Source organism: Mustela nigripes, chromosome 10, assembly GCF_022355385.1.
Source record: "Mustela nigripes isolate SB6536 chromosome 10, MUSNIG.SB6536, whole genome shotgun sequence".
In the NCBI taxonomy this organism is placed as follows: domain Eukaryota; kingdom Metazoa; phylum Chordata; class Mammalia; order Carnivora; family Mustelidae; genus Mustela; species Mustela nigripes.
This window is the reverse complement of record NC_081566.1, coordinates 64234640-64252320: the sequence shown is the minus strand read 5'-3', so window position 1 is coordinate 64252320 and position 17681 is coordinate 64234640. Positions and strand designations below refer to the sequence as shown.

Sequence of the window (17681 nt, the reverse complement as noted above, 5' to 3'; positions counted from 1 at the left end):
TTTTGGAGAGGCAATACTTTTTTTATTTGCAGAATTAGGTGAAAAGGAGGGAGCATTTTACCTAGAACTTGGGGGTAGGTGAGCTGCCCTATGTCAAGGATCTTCTGGAACTGAACTGCTGGTATAGCATCGTTTTGTGTCGGAGATGCTGTGAGCTCCCAGTGATTTCTACATCCCAGAGTCAACACATGCCCGATTCAGAAACGAAAACTTGGGCTTTGTAATCAATTTTTCATCCTCCACGTGTTTGTTTCTTTCCTCTGTTAATGCAGAAATCAACAGCCATTTATAGTTTCAGTCGAGAAGATCCACAGAGAGAAGACGTGCAACCCCGGCCTCGGGGACCAGCCAGAGAACAGCAAGATGAGCGTGAACTATAGCTGAAGTGGAGGAGGAGGGAGGAAGGCAGGGGGGTGCTCTGGCATGGGGCGGGGGGACCTGGGGGGGCAGAGCAACTCTTCTTCCTCAGTCTCTGGCTCTGAGAAGGCTCCCGGACGGCCCTGCCTCCTGAGTCTCCAGGTCTTCCCCTCAATGGAGTCCTCGCCAGGGGCTGTCCATGTTCATGCCAGCAGAGTTTCCTCCTTTCTTGGGTCTGGCCCTCTGAACGTGTTGCCTTTGTCCTTGGTTACTTTCCAGACCAGGATGAGTAGAGTGGCGAGCGTCATCAGGAGTGCCAAGAAGAAGAGAACCTTCACCAGGTAAGCAGGATCAGATGTGGTGGTGGTGAGAGTGCCCTTGTCCCATAGGAAGGTTGGGAGTTGTGAGGAAGACATGGGCTTCTTGAAGACAGCTGGGCTATGTGGTCTGCGCAGACTGCCCCAGTGGCTACACACCAAGAGAACCAGGCGGCTCTCTGTTATGTCCTCGAACTGGGTGTGGAGCTACGTCGTACATCTATTCAACCCTGTTGCTCACGTGGCACCATTTTCCTTGGATGTCAACTGAGTGGGCAAGGAAGTTTGCTCAGCGATGTTGAACAACTGCTTCCAGTACAAATACAGTGCTCAGATGATGGCTTGATTGGTAAGACTTCCAGGTCCTGGGTGGGGCGTCTGAGGCTTTGTGATGTCACTTGAGGGTGAGCCTAGGGTCTGGACTGAAGGTTCTAGTCCAGAGACCTCCATCCTCTGAGCCCCACTTCCCTTCATGTCCGGCCTCTAGATTGGAAAGGGCTCCCCAATTGCTTGCAAAGATGCCCCTTCAATCCCTTTTTACCATGACCTGTTCATTCTGAAATAATTAGGGGCATATGGGAAGTTGCAGAGATAACAGAAAACCCATGTATCCCAATGGCTAATCGTGAGTACCTATAGCACAAAATCAAAACCAGTGAACAGACATTGGAACAAACATGCGCGTGTAGTTCTATGGTCTTTCATCGTACACACAGGTTCCTGTAGCCACCACTGAAATCACGACACAGAATTACTCTGTCACTAGAAAGACTAATGGTGTCCACATCCTACCAGTTGGAGACGTTGCAGAAAACCCACCTTCATCAAGCTCCTTCCACCCTCCTCCTCTTGCAGTACAATTTTATTAAATATTTCCTCTCTATATGTTGACGTTGACCTCCAGCCATGTTATGCTCTTTGCTTCAACAGACATGATTTACAGAACACAAGAGGAGAAGGAAGGTCTGTTGCGTTGACCCCACTTACTGTTGTTCAGCTTATTACGTCTTTGAGTTCACAGATTCTTTTCCTCTGTCCCCAGTGTTTTACTTTGGTAATTCTATTTTGCAGTTCTAAAATTTCCGTTTGGTTCTCCTCTGTATCATCAATTTCCTCACTGAGATTTTCTACTTTTTATTTGTTTCAAGTGTATTCATAATTGCTTGTTGAAGCATTTTTATGATTCTTTAATATCCTTGTCGGGTAATTCGAACATCTGCCCATCTTGGTATTAGCATCTTTTTTTTTTTTTTTTTTTTTTTTTTTAATTTTGAGATTTTCCTGGTTCTTGGTGTGATGGATGATTCTGATTGTATGCTGGGCATCTAGGTGTTATGGAACTCTGGATCTTATTTAAATCTTCTATTTTAGCAGGATTCCTCTGACATCATGCCCGTTGTGGGGAGGGGTCACCTCACTAAGGCCAGGCAGTGGTGAAGGTCTGGGTTCTCTGCTTAGCCTCCTTTATGAACCCAGGGTTAGAGAGGTAAAGCCTCCCTGCTGGGTGGATACGGTATCTCAGACCCCCAAGGTGGCCTCCTCTGACACTTTGGCAAAGACAGGGAAGGCCACTTTGCTATGTCTGGATGGGGAGCTCATTGTCTCTGGGCAGGAATGGAAGTCCTGGATCCCCACTCTGTCTTCTCTGATACTACTAGATACTCCCTGGGGTGGAGCATGGGGAAGGGTATTTCATTCCAGCTGGGCAAGGGTGGGGACCTGGGATTCCCCTTGGGCTCTGCTCAGAGGTGGGGGTGGGGCCACAAGGTTTTCCATGGTGTTTGGCTAGAGTAACTATTGGCAACTATTGTCTAAAAGTTTTAGGTCTTGTTGGGTTGCCTTCCCCCTGGTTTTTTGGCTACAGAAAGACAAGCAGGCTTTTCCCAAGACTTTATTTTGTTTGTGCCCATGGGCATTCCTGGGTCGTTCCTCCAACACCCAATCTAGCACGTAGGAGTCAAAAAGCAAACTCAGGGAACTCATTGCCACGTCCATCCTCGGGTTCGAAGGTCCCAGTCAGTCTGCCTTCCCCTTCTCACCTTCTGGAAACTTCTTGCGTTGTTTTCCTATAAAACATCCAGGGTTTGTGCTTCACGGGAGGAACTGGAAGAACTGAATGCACTCCTGACGCATTTCCTCCCTCAGGGCCTCAGAACACCTTGACGCCCCATCAGGATTCAGAACAGGTGAGGGCAGTGAGAGCCACACGAGTTGTGGCTTGAGGACTCAGGGTGGAGCCCAGGCCTCGCTCTCCAGGGCTTGTGACCTCGGTCAGGTCATGTCTCTGAGCCTCCATCTACTCTTCAGGGATGCGATGATAGTGGTAAGGCAAGATTATAGGTTTCCATGGGACTGAAACAAGCTTATAAATGCCTAATAACCTTCCAAGCCGTGCAACTGTATACAAATGCTACAATGTTACAGTTAAAAAAGGTTCTTTTAAATAAGAGCTGGGGTGAGTGGGAGGGAAGGGAAGAGGGACAAGGCAGGGCAGGTTGGTTCTGTCCAGGCACTGTGAACTTTCAAAGTGCTGTGAACGGATCCCCAGCCCCGGGAGATCTGTGCCAGCTCCAGCTCCCTGGAACGTGCAGATGTTACCTAATGCACAGAAGACGTGACTGTGCTGAGCGTCTCGAGAGGAGGCACTCTGCAGAGGTTATAGTAGTGGGTCCCAAGCACCACATGTGCTCTTGTAAGAAAGAGGAGGAAGGAGTTGTGGGAGAGACAGACACACAGACGAGAAGGAGAAGGGAAGACAGAGCGAAAGAGGCGGCCACAGGCCAAGGAACAACCACAGCCACTGAGTGTGGAAAGGCCAGGAAGGGATTCTCCCCGCCGAGTGTCTGGAGGGACCACAGCCCCTGATTTCAGGCATCTGGCCTCCAGGACCGGGACAAAATAAAGTTGTGTTGTTTTCAGTCACCACACTCGTGGTCGCTTACTACAGCAGCCTCTGGAAACGGATACAGGAACCCTGCAGACCATGTGTCCACGTCCTTCACCTACCGGAGGAGCTAACTGAGGCACGAGAAAGGGGAGTGACCGAGGGCGCACACCCACTGGGCCAACAAGGGAAGGCCTGGGACCCTGCCTCTCCTCCGCTAGTCCACCCACTAAAGCACACCATCTCTGTTGTGTTGTTATTTTTTAGACATCCTCAATGAGGTATGACTCACTACAAGTCACCCACTTAGTGCAGAGCTCAATGTTTTTATGTACATTCACAGGACTGTCCAAGTGTCATCGCAGTCCAATACGAGGATCTCTTCATCCCCCGCAAAAGAAGGCCCTGCCTGTTAGCACTCTAGTCTGTCTTTTCTGCCTCCTCGTTTCAGAGGCACTGGGCTCATCTCCACTCCTCAGCCAGACTGGGCTGCGCCGTCTGTTACTTCTCATACTCCTCTCTCATTTCCCAGTCCGTGGCTTCATTCAGGGTGGTGGTTTAACCGGCTGCCCCGTACCCCTGTTAGAGGGGTCCTGAGAGGTTTCGGTGGAGTGCTGGGCCTGCCGGTTTCCCTCACCTCCCTGGTTGGGAGCTGACCTGCAGGAAATGGCCAAGCCACTCACCACTCCCTGAACCGACCATCAGAGACGTGCAGACCAAATGGCCCTTCAGTCCCCGAGTTGTGAAGGGCCCCCAGCATCCCCGGGGGAAACGCTACTGACGCACAGCACACTGGGCTTCCCACTGGCTGGGTCAGCATCTCTGGATGGCCCGGGACGCCCGAGGAGAGAACAAGACCTCGGACATGGTACTGAGGGACACTTTTTCCGCACTCCTGGGGTCTTCTGTCTTGGAGCAGAGACCCTGTTTCCAATACTCGTAGGCTCTTGGCATCCCGGCTTTCACTCCCTCTCCCCGGTGAGAGAGCACCCACTGGGTCTGCTCCTTCCCGTGACTTTTACGGAAGCTTACCTCATGAAGGAGAGGCCTGTGGTTCTCCACCGACCAACAGGATGGGGTGGTGAGTCAGTCTGATCCCGGTCTTCCCATGAGGAAGCCCACTGTGGCTGCACATGGAGCATTATCTGCTACAGAGGAGACTCCTTCCACCTGCCTCCATCTCTGTGGTGTCTGCAGGAGCGGGGGCGTCCATCATCTCCTGCCCTTGGGCATTCACGACGCCGGTTCTCAGGCCTGTGGACTTGGACTGAATGACAGCAGTAGCTCTCCTGGGTCTCCCTTGACTCCCAAGGGCAGATCGGGAGACGTTACTGCCTACTTGATTGAGGGAGGCAGTTCCCATAATCCACGCACACACACACACACCCCTACGCGTTCTCCTTCTCCGGCAAAGCCTGACGACGACCCCTGAGCCTTCTCACCTCCCAGCTTCCGGCCTGTCCCAAGCCCTGCTGACCGAGAGCCTTCAGGTTTTTGTCACTGTTGTTGTTGTGTATGTGTAGAGCACTTTAAACTTCTGAAAGGGAAGAGAGCAAAGAACGTTCTCGGAGCCTCCATGAAGACACATCCTTAGTGTTTCGACATCGTTTTATTTAAAGCGGTAACTCAGAGACGGCAGCAGCAACCCCTTAGCGCCTCTGTCTCTCCTTACCCTGGCTGCGGGGCGAAGGGCTGCACCTGCTCAGTCCTCTCGGGCACCTGAGGCTCAAGAGTGTGAGTCTTTGCTCCAAGTCATGCAGGAATCAGTTCAGAACCAGACATTTAACTTGAGAGAAACAAAAAATCCAACCTGGGGCTCTTCTTACTCCAGTGCTCTTTGTACTGTGGTTCTGTTCTTACATCTCTCGGAAGCCCAGATGATCCTTAATGTACCTGGTATCAGTGCACGCTCACCTGCGGGGCTGCTGATGGCCTCTGCTCGCCCCCGGCTCCCTCGGTCCGGCCAGCACTCACTTGACTCCCAAGTGCCACCTCTTGTGTCCACCTGCAGCAGTTCCTTCCTGCTCCTCCAGCTCTCTGCCCTTGACCCAGCAGACACGGGCCTTCCCGCAGGGAGCCTTCATGGCTAGAAGCTGCTCTGTCCTCATCACCTAAACCCACAGTCCCCCTTGCCCCCCGGCCGGCTAAGTTTGCACATTTGTCCTTCCACCAATTCATTTACTTATTCATCCCAAACACGTATCGAATGCGGATTTGCAGAAGAGGCCGAGCCAGGAGCTCTGGGCTGGGGCTGGGGGAAACAGTAATAAATCAGAAGGGAGATCTGGGGGAAGCTGGCATGTCGCACACGACCATCATGCCAGGCTGAAGCCATGATGATGCCATCCACAGTCCTTCTCCAGTGTGGGCACACCCTTCTGGCCCGAGGGTTCTTGCTTTCTCCCTCTGAGTCTCTCACGTTCATTTGTAATGTCTCCAATGGCTCTTTCTCGGCACAGCACAGGAATATTCATATTACCATTCGTGGTAATATTGCTGGGCACCTACTATGCACCAGGCAGATACTGTATGTAGTCGGCTGTGTGACGGTTACCCGACTTTATGTCCCATGCTGGTCCCCCGAACATGTGGCTGTGTTACTTTCTACAGTGAAAGGACTTTACAGATACGATTGAGTTGAAGGTTTTGAAACGAGGGCATTGTCCCAGATTATCTGAGTGGACTGGATGTAATTACAGGAGACCTTTTAAGAGTTAGACAGAGAGATGATGTGACAACAGAAGCAGAGAGACAGAGAGAGGGAGAGGGAGGGAGAGAGTGGGAGGAGTGGAAGGTGCTGCGTTGCTGGCTTTGGAGACAGAGGAAGGCGCCATGGGCCGGAGAGTCCAGGCTGCGTCTGGAAGCTAGAAAAGACAAATAAACAGATTCTTGCCTACAACCTCCCCAAAGGATGCAGTCCTGCCAGCCCGGTTTAAGACCTATGATCTCCAGAGCCATAAGAGAAGAAATCCGTTTAGTTTCAAGTCACCAGGTGTGTGGCAGTGTGTCGTAGTCACGGGAAACAAATACGCCAAGCCAAGTCTCTCTTACCTTATAAAAACCAAACCAACCACCAGAAAACCCTCCCCGGATGCTGTGTTCTCTCTCCTTCCATCAGAGCCAGGTGAGCGATAAGAGCCGTCTTCATCTGTTTCCCTGCACCCCTGCACCTAAACCCACTCTGATCCCCTGCCCAAGCCCACCCCCCAGCCCGTGTTCTCCAGAGCCAACAACCGTCTCGTCCTCCCAAGTGTACGAGCCTCTCCCCATTTATCTGGGCACGTCAGGACCGCCCAGCCCCTTTGCTGAGCTGCTCTGTGCCCCGCAGCTCTGGAAGCAGCACCCCTGCACACTGCTCCTCCCTCAGTGCCCCTCCTAACCCCCTCATCCACTGCCCTTTTGCATGTTGCATGGTCCCTCCATCCCAGCTCCAGGCTTTGATTTCTGGAGTCTCCTCTGCTTGTCCCATCCATTCTCCTGTGTCAGCCTGCATGTCTGTGGTCCTGTGCCTGCGTCCAGATGGCACCCCCGACCCCAGGCTCTAGGTCCCACTGCATGGTCCTGTCCTGCTCACCCCTGCAGGGCAGCGTGAGCACCACAAGCCGTCCCCTCCACCCCATCCTAGGCCTTCCTTTCCCGTCTGCCTCTCCCCTGTCCTCACTCCAAAGAAAGAAGCGCAGCAGTCTAGCCGGCCTGCGCGTCCTCCCTGGCTCCTGTCCTCACTCAGTTTCGATACCCCCTCGACCCCACTTCTGAAGGGCCCTCCATACCCACCCCTCCTCCTGACCCTCCTGCTTCCTCCTCCGTTGAAGCATTCATCTCCCGGTCCTGGCTCCTCCTGCAGGGTTGGTCGGTTGGCCCTCATGCCCTCTCCAGCAGCCTTATTCCAGGATCATCCCTCTTCTCGAGTTAGCAGAGTATTAGCCATACAAGGCAGACCACTTTCCTCTTCAAAATCTGTCATTTGCATTCCTGTTACCTTGAGATAAAGTCCAAGTGCCCCACATGGTGTAGAAACTGCATTCACGTCCTGCTGAGCCTACCTGCCTCGATTAGTCTCCTGTCCCCTTTCCCACGTATCTCATCCTCTTTCTCCAAAGAGCATTTTCACCAGCCTCCAGAGCCAGGTGGCCAAGGGGCGAACGGCTGCTGCTGGCACTCACACTCCTGGTTTGAGGCCTGGCTTCAGCACTTACTGTGCAAACCGTGATTGTGTTCAAGTGTTTTCTTGACTTTCCTGCCTCCATAAAATGGGGTTCATCACAGTGCTGATCCTAAAGAGTTGTAAGAATCAAACAAAGCAATACTTGCCCCGTTCCCAGGGGCAAGGCTCCTCCAGCAGGCTCGGCGCTCAGCAAGGTGATCTGCTTCTGCCACCGCCTGGCCTCTGCACTTCCGCCTGCCGCTCTGTGTCTCTCCCCTCTGCTTCTCTGTGCACTCAGCTCCTGCTTTAAGGCTACAGTTATTTTCCCTGGGACCTGGACCTGAACCTGCAAGCCATACATGCATAGCCCCATCAGAGTACTTGGTGCTCAGTGACTTGAGAGCAGGAACTGTCTTTGCCGTAGTTTCCCTGAAAACTAGCATGTAAATAATGCTCATATACATTTGTTGAGTGAACAGCAGAATGTGATGCTCTGGGTAAGCTCAAGTTTTAGTTAACCCAGAAACTTGGCTCTTCAGACAAAACTGCCGCCCCCGTTGTAAAGGAGAGAACAGACAATTCAGGGCCAGAGATATGGGAGGGTCTTTTATCTGGAACTGCCTCCTGGGAACAATATTCAACTTTATCCTAAGGCTCCGAAAGCCAAGCAGCACTTTTCTGTTAGCCTGTGGGACAAACCTGTCCTTTCTGCTCTATCGTGGGGGTGTGGAGAGGGAGAGGACAGAGGAAGGAGACTGTAGCTCCCGAGAACTCTACCTGGTGTCTCAGCATAGGCATATGTGCTCCAGGAAGCTGTCCACCCGTCATCCTGTCCTCACCGGCGTGAAGGGCCCCAGCCAGACCCGCATCACAGCTCCCTCACTCCTTCCAGGTCAGTTAACAGTGGCTCATTGGACAAAGGAAGGAAGGATGTCACATCCAGAGGCTGTGGTGGAGGACAGGAGATGCTGGGGCTTCCCTTACTGCAGTCACAGTGGGAAGGAGATCCTCTGGTGCAGAAGGATCTATGAGTTTCCTGAAAGTCACGTGAACAGTATGGAAATCAGCAGGGCCTGAGCTGTCTTGCTGGTTCTCCTCCCAAGAAAACCGGTAGCCCGGGGAGCCTTGTTCACCACCAAAGGGGAGCCTGAGGGCTTGCGGAAACAGTTAAGCTGCAGCAGATTCCCCTTCTGGGATGACACAGTGCGGAGAGCCTCCAGAAAACTCACCCGTGTGCCCGTAAGAGCTGGCATTTGGGCATCTTTCCAGTGGAAGGTGTCCATGACCAGTCAGCCTTACCCTGAGAGGCAGAGAACCAACAGATGATTGTAATTACGTGCCCAGTCAGGTAAAGGAACCCCTGTCCTTCCTCCCTAATGAGTCCTCCAGCTCCCAATGCAACAACTTGTTTAAATTAGTGAGAGTTCTACTGAAGGACCGAATGCACCAGTTCTCCAAACCAAGCCCTACAGGAAGCCTGGCTGGAGCTCGGGGTGGGATGAGATTGGAGCTTTAAAGCGGATTCACTCGACTGGACTTTTGATAGCCAAGGGAGCAGAAAGCTATAGAATCTGTCTGAGCCAGAGTGTGGTGGAAGGCTCTGGAAGAAACCCCGTCAGGACGGCGCTCCGCAGAGCTCGGGATGCTCATTAAATTGCTTCTATAGGAAAGAAGCCCTTGGGGAAGAGAAAGCCTGGTGCGTTAAAGGGACTGCCAATGTGTGAAGATGGTTGGAACACAGAGTGGGAGAGCTCTGCTGTAGGAGGCGGCGGGCCATTATTCTGGGGTAAGGGGGAGCCGTGGCATGTTTTAATGATCATATTTGCATTTTAGAGGGATTCCCACCGGGCTGGGGTGGGGGCCAGACCCAGGGAAATCACTTAAGAAGAGACGGCGATGATCTGTGAGCGGCGGCAGGGATGGAAGAGCGGCCAGAAGGGAAGGGGCGCAGCAGAGAATCGCCGGGACGTGCAGCGGAGGGACGGCCCGAGCAGCCCGTCCTCTCCCTCCCGGCCACCCCTTCCGGCCGCCCCGCCTGCGGTTGCTGCTCCCGGGGCCGGCGCCGCACCTGCTGCTCGTCGGGCTTCTCCGGCGCTGGGCCCAGCGGCCCGGCGGCCCCGGGCGGCCCGCCTGGGTGCACAGCACCGGCCACCGGCCCAGGGCGGCTGTAGGTGACCGGCAACCCCACGGCCGTCGGCTACACAGGGCAGATTGCAAACCCTGCTTTAGGGCTTAAAAGAAAAATAACATCTCATTGCTGCATCCTGAAGTGAAACATGCGTGGGGGGGGGAGGAAGACTGCACTTCCCCAAACACAATCTTTAGACTGGCTCTGGGAAAAATCAGAGCCGGGCGGCCTTCACCGACAGGCGGCCAAGGGAAGACACGGAACTGCGCATGCGCCACAGATCCCAGGCCCGCCCGGGGAGGACGGGAAAGTGCGCATGTGCGTCAGGTCCGAGGCCCGCCACGGAGTATAGGGAAAGTGCGCATGTGCTTCAGTTTCTAGGCCAGCCACAGGGAAGGTAGAAAGTGCGCATGTGCAACAGGTCCTAGCACCACCCGCCCCGCCAGGAGGAGAATGGCGCATGTGAGCCAGTGCGCATGTGCTGCAATCCAAGGCCCGCCCCAAGAGGTGGGGAAGTGCACGCGTGCTACTGTTCCAAGCCCCGCCCCGGATGAAGAGCGGACGGATGTCAAATGAGGGGCGTGGTACAGGCCCTTCGCTCAAGTAACCCGCGTTTCGTTAGCGAAACCCAAGCTACCAAAGATCCCATATTTGGATCTAGGACCTAGGCCTTTCGTTTCTTGTCCAGTACCGCACTTTTGGAATCCGCGAGGGAGAAGCTGAACGGGTCACGTGACAGAAAGAGCCCTCCCTTCCGGTGGTGCTTCTGGGGCAAGGAGGTTGAAGAAGACCATTGGCTGAGGGGGGCGGAAGAGGTTGGGTCGCTCTTCCTGTGCGTGGGGCATGTTGGGTGTTGTAGTTCAAGGGAGGGCTGCGGGGTTTCGGACGCGGGTCTCTGCTGCGGCGCGGCGGAGCTCTCCGCACGGGAGAGCCTGGCGGGGCGGCGCGGCCTGGCTGCGGCGTCGTCCCGCCGTTTGTGTTCCGGTGGCGTTTCTTGTTTGCCTGCGGGGCCTGCGCTTCGTCCCGCTCCGGGCTTCCGTCTGCAGAAGCGCGTGTCCCTGCAGACCTCGGTGCCCCCCGGCTGGCCTCGCGCCCGGTCCCGGGCCCTCCGCGTCCTCGCTCGGGGCCGAGCGCGTCTCTCCGGGACCGGGCAGACCTGGAGGGCAGACCGGGGGCGGCGGGAGACGCGGGAGGACCCGCCGGGCGAGGCCGGGGGACGTCGGGGGCCGCGGCGCGGGCGCGGGCGCGGGAGGAGGCGCCTCTCCTGCTCCTGCGCGGCCGGTGGCGCGGGCTGTGCGCGGGGCCGGAGCGCGCCTGCCGGGGAGCGCGGGCCGGAGCGGCCGGGCTGGCGGCGGGCGGCCCCGGGGGAGCGCCCTGCGTGTCCCCGGCTCGCTCCGCGGGGTCCGCTCTCCTCGCACCGCCCTCGGCTCCGCGCGCTTCCCCCGCGCACCGGCCTGTCCTCCGCGCTCCGGCCCGCGCCGGCTCGGCCCTCGGACGCCGAAGGTGCTGCCGGGCGGCCGCGCTCGCAGGGACACGCGGTGCGCCACGTCGGGCCTCGATCCTGTGCGAGAGGCGCCCGCGATCCTCCCCGGCCGGCCGCGGACTCGCTGCAGCGCCCGGTGCTCCGGCGTCCCGGGCCGCCCGCGGAGCTGCTGTCGGCGCCGTGCGGGGAGGCTCGGAGCTCGGGGACGCGGGGGGACCCGTCCGCGTGCGGTGACCAGTACGGCCAGTACGTTGGTGACCAGCACGTTTCTGGTTTTTAAAGCCTGCCTCAGTGGATCGACTCAGCCGGAGCGGAAGAACGGCCCTTTCGGAAGATTTCTTTTTCTTTTCTTTTTCTTTTTGAGCCGTTGGTCAGTCTGGTTTCCATCCTACTCTAAATGGTCTTCCTGGAGGCCGTGTGGTGGGGGCCGGGCGCGGGTAAACACTCTCACAACCGCAATTCTTCACGTTAGGAATGCGTCGCATGCCTCGGGGCGGTGTTTGCTTTCCTCGCTCCGGACACAACGAAGGGAAACTTCCCCCCAAACGGTGTTAAAGTGATTCCTCTCCAAGCCCCTACTTGATTTGGCCCCCGCTTCACGCTCACATGTCCCTCCTGCTCTCCTCGTGTGGCCCCTCCGCTCTGGCTACCCTGACTTCATCGCTCGTGTGTGAACGTGCGGAGCTCCCCTCCCTGGAATAATTTTTTTTTTTTTTTGCCGGGTGTCTGTTGGGGACTTTACCCAGATACTCATCTCAGAGAGGCGCTTTCCAACAGCCTTACCTAAAAGGGCGCCCTAATCACGCTATCCCTAAGATCTTCCCCAATTTCCCTCTAGTATTGTTAGTACTTGAAAACACACCCCCCCACTGGTTACACACACACACACACACACACAGGTTCCTTGTTTATTGCCTGCTTCCCAAGTAGGTAACAAGCATCATGAGAGTATGTTCCTAGTGTTCGCCTTTCCTGCAAAGGGGCTGGTCCACAATGAAGCTGGAAGCCCACGTCTTCCAAGAAGCTGTGTGACGGCTCTCCTCTCCGGCCCACGAGGGACGAGTTTCCTCCCCGGTCCACCACTGCTGTACTTTCACACCTCTCTAACCTGTTACATCATGGGTCCTCTGAGGGTGGTCACATGAAGGGCTGTCTTCATGGCATTTCAGGTCACAGGCCTCAGAGTCCATCAGGCCCAGGGTTCAATTCCAACTCAGGCACTTGGAGGCTGTATGTCACCTGACTCAGAGTTGGTCTCGAGTAATTTTACTATCTTTGTACCCTCGGTTTCTGGCACCGTGTTTAGTGCTGTCGGTTTTATTTTCTCTGAAATGTTCCCACGTTCTCTGCTCCTCTGCTATTCATGTGGGTCCTAACAAGCTAATGCGAGGGAGTGACGGGGGAAGGTGTCTGTGTCAGAGAGAGGATAGAGGTAGGAGTAGTGTGTGTGTCCCCCCACCCCACCCCCCAGTGCTGCCATTGACTGTTAAATGTGCCCAGTGTCTGTGTCATTAGGGTCAGTTGGCGGCAGTGGGGTTAAGTGTCAGCCACGTGGGGCAGAATCAGATGACAGATTAAACTCAAATATCTGTACTTGCATTTGTAGCGTAGAACCCACAAGGACAACCAAATTTGGGTGTAATGTCTGACATTGCTGCCTTAAATCAAGGGTGGATTTATTTTGATTCGCAGTCTGTACTGTAACTCAGTCATGACTTTTGTCTCAAATGAAACCATGGAAATAGGTTTCAGAAGTTCAAAAGGGGTCATTTGAAGTCCAGTTAGATCTGCTTCACAGAAGGAGTTAATCATATCTCACACTAAAGTCTCACTTCAGCCTCACATTCAGAAAAACACTTGGTTCTACTTTTTAAAATATTTTTTATTTATTTTAGAGGAGAGAGTGCGAGTGCCTGAGTAGGGGGAGGGGCAGGGAAAGAATCTCAAGCAGTTCCCCTCTGAGCCCATGTAGGGCTCGATCCCACCGCTGTGAGAGATCACAACCTGAGCTGAAGCCAAGACTGTGCTTAAGGACAGAACCACTCATGCGCCCTGCTTCCTGCAGAACCATCAAAGAAGATATTGAAGAGAGAACGTACTTTATTCTGCGGTCGAGCGGGGATAACTGCACACGCTCTGCAGACACCTGCTGGTCTACCGGGGAAAGCAGCGGGCTCTAGGAGGCAGTTCTGTTTGAGCTGAGGAAGCTGGTCAGCCACGGCCATGCCTCTGACGGCATCTGCTCCCCACGTCGCCTCTCTGTTGTTTTCCCCCAGCCTCTGTGGTGTGGCCCCGTTACTCTGTCACTCTCGGGGTTAAGCTGTCCCTCCCGGGTCCTTGTGGCTCAGTGTCTCACATGGGTGCTTATGGTGTCACGGCCTCCGCTGGCCTTGACCGCCGGCTCCTTCCCGCCACCTCTGAGTCTTGAGTCTCAGCCACAAATGGACGCAGATGAGACAGTAGCCGACAAGAAAGGGCATGTATCCATGATGCCTTTCACCTTCACTTCCACTTGCCGTGTCTTCTTTACCCGCGGAAGCCTTTCCTGAGCCTCCAGTCTACACTCCTGGTGTCGTCGGTGCTCAATAAACGCTTGTTGAGGGAAGAGCTGAGGGAGCGTGAAGCCCACCTCTCCTAAGTCCTGGGAAGCCTTTTTGCTTCCTTTTCCCCGTCGTTCTTCCGTAGCAGCAGGATCTGTGAAAAGTGCCTGTGTGTGTTTCTTCCAGTCTTAGTTTCCTTCTTTTAAAGTAAACGTTTGGACTCTGTAGCTCTTGAGTCAGTATGACTTGAAGATAGAATTTCCCTGGTAGAATTTCCCCGGTAGAATCGTTTCTTGCTGGTTGCACTGAAATGCAAGCAGCTTTCCTGGCAACGATCAGCGTTGAGTCATGGCCTTGCGAAGAAGTGAGGTTTGAGAGGAGGTCCCTATCTCCAGTTTGGGGGCCGTGTTCTCACGTGACCCTATTTAATACTGGGAAGTCTGACGGCTTCCCACACATCCCAGAGCTGGAGTTCAGAGTCCCCATTCGGGGTTCCGGAAGGACCGTTGTTGTGCCCTCTACTCGTTCTCTGTCCTGGCTGTATTGACTGTGGCGTGTCTCCCCAGAGATGTAGGCGTCCCAGAGACTGTCCCTCCTCCACCTGCCTGATTCCTTGCAAAACTGTTCTCTGCCACGGCCTCTGTTGTTGTCAGTGTTTCTCTACCCTTCTCACACCATGTCGAAAAGACTGCTCTGGTGGGGCACCTGCCTTCAGCTCGAGTCAGGTCCCAGGTCCTAGGATTGAGCCCTACACCGGGCTCCCTGCTCAGTGGGGAGCCTGCTTCTCCCTCCCCGCCTTCCCCTGCTTGGACTCTTTCTAGCTCTCTCTCCTAATAATGGGTAAAATCTTTAAGAAAATAAAATAAAAGACTGCTCTGGGATTCAGGAGCTGGGATTTAAATTCTTCTCACAAAACAGTTTTCCTGGAGGCATTTCGCTTTCACTTGAAAAATGAAAGGATCGGATTAGCTGGATACTGAAATCAGTCTAGCCTGCTCTGTCAGCGGGAGTCGGGCTCGCCGCTGTCCTCGTGCTGGGGCTTCCCTGGGGCTGCACACCGTGTCTTCCCAGGTGACTCGTCAACCCCACTGGAGACCCTAGCTGCTGGGAAGAGAAACGGCGGAGGAAGGGGAAGCAGGAAGGGGAAGAACAGTTTACTTAAAAGGAGAGACGCTACTTCTTGAACTCTGTTTGGAAGAGGTCCTACGATGGATTCATTTATCCTCTTTTAGGCCTGAGGGTTCCCGCTAGGCTCCTGGGCCACATGTGCATTTGAAACGCACAGAAGAACCCCGAGAAGGTGCAAGGGCATGATTAGGACTGCAAGGAGCAAGTCTTGTCGGGGGGAAGGCAGGCGTGTGTTTGGAGAAGCTGTAGGTGAGGAGAGTGCCTGTTGTAAGCTAGGCCTTCCTCCTCTTCCTGATCACGGTGACTGGTAGTGGGGAATTTTAGGACAGGGCTGAAGTCACCAGGACCTCAGAGGCCCATGTCACCTGGTCCTGAACCGAGGGAGCATTCCCGGATTCAGTGAGGTAACCTCTTCAGACGGTGGTGCTGACCTTCCCATGTGAGGCACATTGACCACGAGTGAAACAGCAGCATGTCCTGACTCACTGCTTCAAGAGACAGAGCAGATGAGAGAACCAGGGTCTTTCTTATAATTCCTGTGCACTCTCTCGGCTAAGGAGTGCAGTGGGAATGCAGGGCAGTGGAGTGATTGGCGTTTCTGGTACCTCCCCTTGATCCTACCCCAGTGGGATGCTGTTGGGAAGGGCTTCTGGGATATGGACGTGGAGGAGGTGCCTGCTGAGTGGGGACGGCTTGTGCTCCTGTCTCCTGCCCCTCGGCCTGACATCCTGGCCTCTGAAGACTCAGACACACTCGGTGCTGACACACGCACTAGCAGCTTGACTGCAAGGAGAGATCTCAAGGCAAGGGAGGCACATTCGGGGCAGAGTAGGAGACCATGTTGGTCCTCAGGTGTCTTTGGGGATACTGCTGCTTTTCCTCAAATGTCCCATGTCTTTGGTCTGGTCATGTATGTGTCTGGGGTGGAGTGGCTGGTGCTTCAGGAGAAGGAACACATGTTCTGGGCTCTGCGACCTCATCTGGTCCTGCTGGAGGCCGACCTAACCAGGAAACCCTCCTCTGTTTATTCATTATCTGTTGCTTCTTGCTCAAAGCTTCTGGGTCACCTCCTCCTCTTGCCACCAGGAGGTCTCTGCAGATGGACCTCTGAAGAAGCTTCTGGAGAATCAGCCAGCATCTTGTTTATGTTCTTGGGGTTAGCAGAACTCACAGAAAACTCATCCTTTCTCTTTATAGGCTCAGGAAAGAGACTTTGCTTCCTGTGCTTTATCAGGCTTGGCTATTTGACTATAAATTGAAGTTTTTCCCCCTCCCGTAGATTATGAAAGCAACATTTGTATATTGTACGCATTTCAGAAACTCATAAAACTGAAACAAAAGTCCCCTATTTACATCCTTATTCAGAGAAAGCCCCGGGAACATTGCGGAGATTTCTCTTTTGGTAGCTTTATCTGCACATGTATAAGAAGTTCAAATACACAACGATCTTTAATATATTTTTAATTATAAGCAAAAACGTTAAAGCTATGGCGGAGGACCAAAGTGTCTGTAGAGTCAGCAAATTAGTAGCATCTTTTGTGAGTATTTTTTTCTGTCCCTGGATTCTTAGAGAACAGCAGGGGGAACGGTGAACAGCGCGAGGCTGCCGGCACTGCGGGGCCACGCGGGACTCCGGGGGAGCATGGGCACGTGGAATGTTGGTGCCTGCCCGCAGCACTGTGGCCCTGGTGTGGTTTTCTGGACCCGGCGCTGCATGGCATAGGGCTGGGCCGGCCGTTCCTGTGCATCAGACACGGGATGGGCAGCAGCACGCACGGAAGCCAGGGAGACTCAGCGAGTCAGGCCTGGTGGGTGAGCGCGGCTGGCCACACAACTGCGTGCCTGAGTTAGAATGGGCCTAAAATAGCCATGTCTGCTAAAAATAGAATGGAAGCCACATATGTAAATGAAAAGTGCCTGGTAGTCATGTCAGAAAAGGTAAACAAAACAAAACAAAACCAACAGATACGCTTTATTGTAGTATATTCAGCCCAATACACCCCAAATATGGACGTTTCAGCACGTGACCAGTACTTTTAAAATTATTCATCATGTTTTCTCATCTGTGAATCTGGGTAACAACCTTACCAGGCTGTTGTGAGAACCAAAAGAGAAAAATGAGCGTCCATAGTTCGTGGGGTCCTGGACAAGTACCCGTTCGGCAGATGCTAGGGGTGAACGGCTTACACCACAGAAGGCAGGCTCACTTCCTTAAGCTCCTTTCCCTCACTGGTTTGAACTTTGGTTGACCTGTCATGCCCCACGATTGGTCGAGGCTGTAGGTGGAACAGAAACCACCCCAAAGGGTCAGGCCCAATCTCTGCCAGAGCAGCCACAGTGTCAACCCCATTTTGTTTCAATAACTTCCACTTTTGCTGGGCAGAGCTTGGCAGGCATACGGCCATCTGGGATGAGGGCCAGAGCAGAAGGGAGCCCGGAGACAGAGCAGGGAGAAGAGGGAGGAGGAAGTAGGACAGAGGAGGGGATCCAGGGTGGTCAGGAAGGAGGGGAGGGGGAAGACGGGGCAGGGCGGGGGACAAGAAGACTGAGAGATCCCTGAGATCCGAGATCCCTGAGATCCGAGATCCGTGAGATCCGAGATCCCTGAGATACGAGATCCCTGAGATCCGAGATCCGCGAGATCCGAGATCCCTGAGATCCGAGATCCGCGAGATCCGAGATCCCTGAGATCCGAGATCC

At 54.2% G+C, this 17681-nt stretch overlaps 2 protein-coding genes and 1 long non-coding RNA gene across 3 annotated transcripts in view; 1 reads left to right on the top strand and 2 right to left on the bottom strand.

The window, feature by feature from the left end:
- Window positions 1-307: 307 nt before the first annotated feature.
- On the bottom strand, window positions 308-1147 carry SMIM42 (small integral membrane protein 42). The gene has a single exon (XM_059414183.1). It carries the CDS (start codon window positions 771-773, stop codon window positions 561-563), a length of 213 nt encoding a protein of 70 aa, XP_059270166.1. The 5' UTR covers window positions 774-1147; the 3' UTR covers window positions 308-560.
- Window positions 1148-5092: 3945 nt separating this feature from the next.
- LOC132025817 (uncharacterized) lies at window positions 5093-10070 on the bottom strand. Its single transcript, XR_009406701.1, has 4 exons — window positions 9771-10070; window positions 8932-9002; window positions 8480-8738; window positions 5093-6422 (listed from the first exon to the last, which is right to left on the bottom strand). It is a non-coding gene; the product is annotated as an uncharacterized LOC132025817 (long non-coding RNA).
- LOC132025816 (antigen-presenting glycoprotein CD1d-like) overlaps window positions 9215-17681 on the top strand; it is a 24988-nt gene continuing 16521 nt past the window's right edge. The window contains exon 1 of the mRNA XM_059413562.1: window positions 9215-9488. The gene's annotated coding sequence lies outside the window, so the exon portion shown is untranslated. The remainder of the gene's footprint in view (window positions 9489-17681) is intronic.